This window comes from Hetaerina americana, unplaced genomic scaffold (genome assembly GCF_022747635.1).
Source record: "Hetaerina americana unplaced genomic scaffold, ioHetAmer1.1.p SCAF_3, whole genome shotgun sequence".
NCBI classification, from domain to species: domain Eukaryota; kingdom Metazoa; phylum Arthropoda; class Insecta; order Odonata; family Calopterygidae; genus Hetaerina; species Hetaerina americana.
The window spans coordinates 79,665,836-79,675,046 of NW_027286874.1; the positions used below are offsets into that span (position 1 = coordinate 79,665,836).

At 34.7% G+C, this 9,211-nt stretch overlaps 1 protein-coding gene across 1 annotated transcript; it reads left to right on the forward strand.

Annotated features, from left to right (window-relative positions):
* Positions 1-2,952: 2,952 nt before the first annotated feature.
* LOC139690253 (MKI67 FHA domain-interacting nucleolar phosphoprotein-like) lies at positions 2,953-6,517 on the forward strand. The gene is made up of 6 exons (XM_071587593.1): positions 2,953-3,158; positions 3,243-3,395; positions 3,506-3,614; positions 5,563-5,777; positions 5,851-5,989; positions 6,086-6,517. The coding sequence occupies exons 1-6, from the start codon at positions 3,075-3,077 to the stop codon at positions 6,394-6,396; spliced, it is 1,011 nt and encodes a 336-aa protein (XP_071443694.1). The 5' UTR covers positions 2,953-3,074; the 3' UTR covers positions 6,397-6,517.
* Positions 6,518-9,211: the final 2,694 nt, after the last annotated feature.

A 9,211-nucleotide genomic window follows, 5' to 3' on the forward strand; every position in this document is an offset into this window, starting at 1 on the left:
GCCATTATTTTTTATTATGGGCCCTGTTTAAGGTCATATCTCATTTGTTGAAGCTACGTGGTTATCAGGAGTGTGCCCTAGCATATAATTTCCAAGCTGAACCCATCATGATTTAAAAGTGGCTTCATAACTATTTGCCACGCTAATTTGGAGATCATTTTTTGTTGTTCCCTAACTAGGAAAACCATTTTCTAAATCTGTTGCAGCCAGATGCTTTGTATTGAAGTAGAACATTTGTGTTTAGCACATATATAATTAATTTAATGGAACTTTTATTTTCAGTCTGTCTTTATTTTGCTCAATAAAAAACATCAAATTTCATGCTGACACTTGTTTGCATCTAATTATTAAACATATGCGAAAGGATTGAGAAATGAAAACAAGGGAGTTCTGAGATTTCATGTGTATTAGGTCCCCTGATAAGGTTAATTAAGATTTAATCAACTATAGGCGAAATAAGTCTTGCAAATGAATTTGGTTACTCCTGAGCAAGTGAAATTCAGCGAAATTTAATGATTATCCTATATATTTTAAGTTTTTAAGACTCCTTTAAAATAGCCAGAAAATTAAAATTGGCCCAAGTGTCAGCTTTTGGTTAAAATAAGGGAAAGTTTGCTGCCTAAGGCTCTTTTACTATTTTATGAGTTAATACATTCAATAGGTTTATCATTTTGGTCATTCAAGGTTGGTTTAGTTACCTAAATAATTGAATGAATTAACTTATATGTTGAGTATGAAATGGTACTCATAATAACTAGTTTATATATTATTTTTTAAGCTTGAATTTAATATCGGTATAATTTTTAGTGACTACTACCTTTACAAGTGACGACTTTTAGATGTATTTTATTTAGGAAGAATTTGGTATTGGTTCTGATTTTAACCGCTAAAATATAACTAATTTACTCGATTTTTGTTTATCATTGTCTGTAGCCATGCTGTCAAACTGTGTGTCTTAATTAATATCACTGTTAGATCACTAATCAATGTGTATATACCAAGTGGTTAGCAACCCTATTCCACCAGATAGATAGTTGATCATTCTGAAAGGATACATTTCAAATTGGATTATTTAAATCTATTTTATTGGTAGACTAGGTTTTTTGAATGTTTCTTAATCTCTGTAAAATAATATTGCAAAAACCAATTAAAATATACATGCAAATATAAATAAAACTAAGTGAATGGGGCTCATCAATGAAAAGACGTTGAGATAACCCATACATTTTATAAAACATCTCAAGTAAGTCTTTTGTGATTATGATTGCAGAATCTTAAAGCGATACATTGAGTACCTGTGCTAATAGGTTAAATTATTCATGTACAGGAAAGGGCTCCCTTTCGGTAAATTGAAGATTACCTGATGGGGGCAAGGAATTGAAGGTTATTAATGCTTTTCACTGCCACATTAACGGGAAGCCTTTAGTACATTTAGCATTTTAAAATCGGTCGAACTAATGGCTTTTGGCAAAATTCACTGTTCAGCTGTGCAGTGTCAGGATGTAAGCCCTAGGGAGGGTCCTCAAATTGGCGATTGCATCTACAGCATTTTTCTTATCCCAATTTTTATTTCTTCTGGGACCGATTATTATAATATTTAACAATAATTTAATGGCCTCGTCTGTATAGAATACTTGCTGTGATAGGACATTTGGCATTGCTTTCTGTGAAAATGCAGCTGTACATAAACATATTGGTGTTTCACAAGATTATGTTACTAAAACTGCTCTAATGCTCTCTTTATCCAAGGAAGCCCGGGCATAGCTAGTGACTAGGACCAGTATATTTTGCATTCACTCTTTGAATCCTAAAATTCAGGAATAACCAGAAAGAGTTGGTCACCGTTTTTGTTATGTTATTATTACACATGCTGTAAAGTAAATTTTGCATGGGCCTTTTGGTAGTACACAACCAAAATCTTCGACAGTGCCCTCTAACCGTTATTTTTTAAAAATATATCTTCATCATTAAGTCCCAGCGCAATTCCATTATAATTTGGTAAACCTGGTGTGCATAACAGAATTGGTAAAAAATAATGATACTAAAACTGATCCAGCTCCGTAAATGAATATATGTCGAGTGAATTCATCACGAAATCTTGATAGCTCTTCACGTTGAATTACTTAATAAATTGTACCTAGTGATTATAATACCATTAACTACCATCGTATCATAAAATACTACTGACAAAAGCTATATTAATGTACCTTGACTAACATTTGAAAACCTAGTCTTCATCATTGTTGCAAAAATGGAATTTCAACGTTATACATCTCGCGGCATTATCCCAGGAATCCATTGTATCCCCCTATTAAAGAATACTTCCCTCCTCTAAAAGGTATTCCCTTCCAGAAGATTGGTAATGAAAAGTGATTCCAGGCATTTTTCTATTATCGACTGTAGCCATTCCTTTACATATTATAACATTAGTGAATGGAGTTGAAACACATTATGTGAAGACGCAATTATTTTATCTTAATTACTACTCTCTACCAATGGTGTTTGACAAAAACTCAATGAAATAATTACGTTCTGATATTTATGTACCAAATATTCGGCAACTGACCGCACACCAGTAAATTTTTGGCAACGCTTAACTCCCGCAATGACAAAATAATGCATATTGCTGTAAATGTTTTAATACCACTTTCAAATTACTATATTTATGGTTAATAAATTAAAATAAAGCCCTTCCTTTCACGCAAAGCCATGCCGAAATACGAGAAAAATTTGCATGGGGTAAGAATACAATTATTACACATAGGTCATTTATAGAGAATTCTGAATTACAGAGAAGGAAATTATCACTTAAATTCAATATGGGCACCACCATATTTTAGCCAAAATTCTACCAAATTTCCATATTTAGCGGGGAACGCGTAGTGGTGTATGATGGGTAATCCATTTAATAGCATATATAACAAAATATAAGCATAATTCGTATCACCTGGTCGAATGCGTGTTCCTCAACCTCATTAGTCTCAGAACACATGGTGTTGGTATTACAGGAGAGTTGTTGATAAAATAAAGAGGAAGGGAGTGAAATTGAGTTGGGAGCTACAATTTCAAGTGAAATGAGTTCAGGAAACATATCACTGAAGAAGGAGCAGCAATCTTCGTTTGATATTGCCGTCAAACGTCTGAGGAAAAAAGTTAAGGTAAGTTATGCCTATTTTTCTGTATTGGTATACATTGTCATGTATCCTGGCAATGCGATGTTAAGACTTTGGTGTAACTCATAGGATGGCGATGTGGGTCTGCTAGGTGAACAAACTCAAAATAGAGGGGTTGTAAGGCTCGCATGTATTCCGCATGGATTTTATGAAGATGAGATGCGTCAGTATTTTAAGCAATTTGGTGTTGTTACCAGGCTGAGAGTCGCCAGGAGTAGAAAGGTAAAATTTAATTACCCTCTTGTTTTTTATTTTTTACTTGGATGAATTTTGTATGGAGATTTCAACTCCCATAATGATGCATAGTTATTCAAAGTATGTTTTATTTACAGACTGGCAACAGCAAAGGTTTTGCATTTGTGGAGTTCAAGGTTCCTGAGGTTGCCAAAGTTGTTGCCGAGACAATGAATAATTATCTAATGTTCGACAAAATTATGAAAGGTATAATTAAATACCCAAAACTAATTGGCCACGTCACTGATCAAATTTTATTTGTTGCTTATGTGTTACCATTTTAAATCCATATTTATATTTAAGTTATCAAGGACTACTTCCTTGAGAGTATGTTGAGAAATGCAAACCAGGGCTATACAGGTTTGGTGGCCCGGAGTTGCAAGAGTTTAAACACCACCTTGGGTGCCTGAGATTTACTTAGATGTAGTATCGATGCTTGGAAAGATACTTAGGAAATGGAATATGTAGGGGATTGAGTTAGAAAATTGTTAATAGGACTAGTTTATTTACATTAATTAAACTAGAAACTTGTCCCAGTTCTAGTAGTATAGGAGATGATCCGTTCGAATTGGCATTTTGACCAAAGGCAAAGAGTAAATGGACGGTCAATAGTGGCTGGTAGGTTGAACCAACAAGAAGTACATAGTCATGTAAAAGAATGGTTTTAGGTGCCCAAGTACATTGATGGGCGATACTGGAATAATAATCAAGGGGTCATAGAAATATCAAGTTTTTTTTTGTAAATATCATCTTTAAGAGATACTTGATTATAATCAGTTAAAATTGTACTCTCGCATCGTCAACGTTCAGAACTCTACCGCAGAAATACTAGGCAGAGAAGATTCTCATTTCAACTAATCCTCAGATGAAATCTTCATGTTGGGATAACAAATAAGTTCTTCCTGGAATATAAATTTACAACACGTTCATCCATTAATGCAAACAATATTCCTATTGCTTTGAAGATTTTCGTAAAAACCAAAAGAAATAAACGTAACTGTTCTGATAGAGGGTCCAGATCCCAATAACTTAAAATTATTTAATCTTTAAACAGAGCGTCATCAGATTAATTATTCCTGAACATAATTAGATATTACAAAATTGATAAAAGTAAAACTTGAACTTGAACAAGGAGCTTGAGATGGAGGCAATTGTAATTAAGTTTTTGACCAAGCGTTGGTCTGCAGGAAATTCTGGACTCCCATGTGCGGTTGAAAAAATGTGGATGATTTAATTTTTTTGGCGGTGATGTGGAAATACAGGTCATTCAAATAAACTAACAGACAATGCAGCAGTATTAAAAGTCATGAAGAGGAGGCCCCTATTATGTTTGAAGAACCTAAAATTGCAAACAATAATGCTATAAAAATGTTTGTATGGAGCATGGTGCCATATGATCAGAGGTATACTATTGGAAAATCAGACTATCAAAGACTATAAACCTTAAAACTTGCTCGAGTAGAATTCTGAAGATTAAATGGAAAGAGAGTGAGTAGAGGAAGTGGTAGAGAAGCAGAAGAGGAAAGGAATATGGAGAAATCGATGGAAAAGAAGAACAAAATAGATTGGACATACCTTGAAGCAAAATGGATTAGTGAGAAACATAATAAACCATAAACACAGTAATCAACCTGAAGGTCTGTTTGGTAGGTGATGATAAAGGCCTGGGCCAGTTCCTTTCCCTGAGCCAGTTATGGTTTCCCAGGAAGATCTGATACCCGAAAAATCACAACTTGGGTGGAGCTGCAGGTGCCCAGAGTGCCTTGCCCGGGAATCGAACCCGGGGCCCTCCAGCAGACAGTCCAACGCTCTACCCACTGGACTACTGCAACCGGCAAAAACATGATAGAGGGAACAATTGAAGGGAAGGTCCTTCGGGAAAGACCAAGCGACAAGTACATAAAACAAAATAAAGATGTAAAACTGGGAAGCTATTAGGGGTTGTTGAGGGCAATATCACTAAATAGACTGGAGGGTGGCCGTAAATCAACATCAAGATTGAAATACTAATGAGGATAGGGAGTTTATTTAGAGATGAATGTCAATGTAAGGAAACTTTCATGATGATGGTGATTCCTATTAGATTGTATTATGTCAGCCAGTGTTAGTATTTGGAGCTAAAATTGAAATCTTTCAAATATACTTTTTTTTGCAGCAAGGTACATTCCTCCCGAGGAACAAAATGTTAATTATTTTATTGGAGTTTCTAAGACTAAAGTTCCTCGAGTGAAGAATAGAAATAATGCTATTGCATTGTACAACCGCAAACTGACCAAGAAGGAGGGACAAAGTTTTTATCGCAGAATAACTAAAAACCTGAATCATCAGTTGAAAAAAATTAAGGAATTGGGAATCGAATATGACTTCAAGGTAAAATGTTGGTCTGCAAATAATATGGCCTATTTTCATGGTATTCGTTACTCATAACATTCTTATATTTTAGCCCGTGGATAAATCAGATTCCAATAAAAACAAGGCGGTTCTGACATTAGATGAAAGTGATGAAGAAGTTACTTTCAAAATTCCTCGGAATGTAGAGGTCATCAAAAGAGAACATACAACCATTTCTGTTGATAAGAAAGGTAAGAATTAAGTCCATAAATCTTACACTAACCTTTGCAGTAATGTTACCAATTTTAGCTTAATGTAATGGTGCTTCATTCTTTACTTTGCAATAGATGATCCTAGTTTCAAAGAAGAAGATAATTCAGATTCTTTGAGGGATAATTTGATGCTAGATAAAGCCATTACTTCAAAATTTATGAAAGGTAAACCAAAGGGTGCTTTATCGAAATTGGACAAATGTGGAAATGGTTCTCAGGGAAGTGGAAGCTTAAGGGGAATAAAAAAACCCAGAAGCTTAAAGGCTTCCACTAAGCTAAAACTTAATGATAAAAAGAAACTGAGGGATGCTGTGCAATCGGGTATGGTGAGAGTGAAGTCTTCAAGTAATTTCAACTCTACATGGCAAGTTAAAGAAAGTTGCTGATTCTTCTCAAGTGCTGTGGACAATTGCATAGGATGTGTGAATATGAATCTTTGCATTTCATGGTTGAATTTTCTCAATGTGTATGTTTAACTGAAGATTTAATAAAGTAATCCACCTGTAATTGACATTTTATGGAGCAGGGATATGAAGCTATCACAATATGAAGTGTGATTTTGTTTGCTGATACATGTATTAGGTAAGTGATCCCAAATATCATTGTTTATGGTAGATGTGAGTTGGAAGCTTCTGCGTTCAAGATTTTTTGACATGCTATAAGCTATTGTATTATTTAAACAGATTTACCCCTGGAACCAACGTCTAAAATAAGGTGCATCTGTTCTCCCATTAGTTTTTTATGTTAATTTTACCTATAAACTTATCTTCCCCCACCATATTTACAATAGTTTTCCTTTCTAGTCAACTTATTTTCTCTTTTCATTTTCTAACTCCCATCTCAAAAGCCTATAACCTAAGCTTACTCTTTTCTCTAAATATTTGATTTCATTTCCTTGTAGTGAAATACTCCTTGTTGAAATTCTTTAGTAGCCCTTAATATCTTTGCATATTGTACCTATCATCTATTCTCTTTTTCTTTAAATGCTTCTTTCAATAATGCAATTCTTCTAATACTCATTTTCCTCCAAAAATTTGCTAAATAAATGGTCGTATGCATCTAAACTTGTCCATTCTGTTCCAGTGTAATGCTTAACTTAGCCTTCCAACCTGAAACTCATTACTTTGGTTTTTTGTGCTTAATCTTCATGCCATGCTTCTTGCATTACTTTTGAGTTGCTCAATAATTACACTCCCTTTATTTGTGTTAATTTTGTTTGTACATGACTTTGTCTCCAATGTGCTTTTATTCATGCCCATATATTTGTTCCAGCCCATCTGATGACAGGCTTTACATTTCTAGTTTGAATGTGTAAGCTTGGAATATTATATATAATCAGAACTAGAAAACAAGATGGGGAAAACATTAGTGATGCTACAGTAATGGAACCTGAGTTCCCCTCACCTGATGCTGCTGGTAGAAATAGATTTGTTGTACTTTCAAATGTGCCCCCCTTTCACCCTTCATCCCTCTCTCTGAGGGCAATTCCTCACGCGATTAGCTGTTACCAGCAGGACACTGCTTTTTCTACCTGCAGGATAAGGAGTGGCCTCAGAATGAATTAAGAATTTCCAGAAAAAGTGTATGGTCTTGAATGTACAGTATGAGACACAGTAGGGTGAGGGTGTTCAGATCAGAAGACGGTTCTATAGATATTGTAAGCCACTTTTGATCTACCTTCAGCCAGCTCAAGTGATTACATGATCCGCCATTGATGGTCACAGATTCACCTGGAGAGAAAGTATGAATTTTGCAAATTATTGCCGGTAGAGGTTATTGAATTCTTAAGGAAGTTACAGAAACTTGGAAAAAGACTTCTTATGCATGATAGCATCTTCAGGAATAGTTTTGAAATGGACTTACTCTATGATTTCCTTGTATTATAATAGTTTACATTTAAGTATATGGTCCTGAATGAATGGCAAGTTTGGCAAAACCTATTTTTAGAAGTGGGGATAAATTATTGTAGCACCCAGGCTTGTCTATAATATCAACAATCTTTGAATTGCTTATAATAGATGTGTATTGTCTGCCATTAAAAATGTTTATAGAACAGCATGGCTTTGCGCTTGCTAAATTAACTTGTACCAAGAAGATCCTCCGCTATGAAAATTTCCAATTCTTTTTTAGAAAGAAGTCGTGTCGACTTTATATACAGATATTTCTTTAGGTCAGCAAGTTACTCTTGTGACTCAGAGCTCCAACAAAAAATCTTAAGATGTCCTAGTGCTCTGTAGTCCCTTAGAAACCAATTGTGTCAAATTGAACACTTCCTAAGCCATAGGAAATGCAATATCCTCTGGCTTCAAGAGGACTTCTATCACCTTCAAGGATTAACTCTTAGCTGTACATATTGTAGTAAATCACTCGTACATGGGGGAATGTATGCATAGTTAAATCAAGCATTTAAGACTTCGGATGTATAGTGTTTCTGTGTTGACTTTCACTTTGAAATTGTCGCTGTTTTCTTTAAGATTTATAACTTGATTGTTGTCTCCATTTATCGCTCACCAAGAGGCAATTTTAGTATCTTCTGTCATCAATTAGAGGACTTGATGTGTCATCATAAGTATTATGCTAATACTGTCATAGGGACTAACTTAAACGTTGATATAACCTGTGATTCAAGGTACAGTACTTAACTTGATATTTTACTCGGGACCTTTAATCTGTATTGTGCCGACTCAACCAACCAGATACTCAGCATTCTTAAAAAATAGTATTACTGGTTACAATTCCCGGAAATATTCTGTAATGTTTATAATCCTTCGATCGCAGTGCCATTGCCTTTAGTGTGTTGGATGTTCTTCAGTTATGAACGGTATAAATACTAAAATTACATGGCCAATTAATCCAAGCTGTAAGGCGAATTTCAAACATATTCTTGCTGAAATAGATTGGGTGTCCTTACTCACTACAGGTAATGGCCTTCAGAATTGTTCTTTGAAACAGTCATGTTAATATTCAATCATACATTTTCACTAATATTAATTAAGCTTAAGCCAATTAATAAAAAAAATAACTGGTTTACTCCTGAACTTGTACATTTAAGAGAACATCTGCTGCGGAACTATTCCGATGTTAACAGAAATTCTATTGATGCTACGCTGAAAATGTACAATGAGTTCGAAAGGGAACATCGTTAGAAGGTAATACTGGCTGAATACAATGTCAAAGCAGCATTTATTGACAGCTGCCAAA

What these genes read in the sequence shown, in the direction of transcription:
- LOC139690253 (XM_071587593.1), top strand. Translation starts at nt 3,075, where the DNA reads ATGAGTTCAGGAAACATATCACTGAAGAAGGAGCAGCAATCTTCGTTT. An exon ending in GTTCGACAAAATTATGAAAG is followed by an intron (nt 3,615 to 5,562) that starts GTATAATTAAAT and finishes TTTTTTTTGCAG; the next exon opens with CAAGGTACATTCCTCCCGAG. An exon ending in GAATCGAATATGACTTCAAG is followed by an intron (nt 5,778 to 5,850) that starts GTAAAATGTTGG and finishes CTTATATTTTAG; the next exon opens with CCCGTGGATAAATCAGATTC.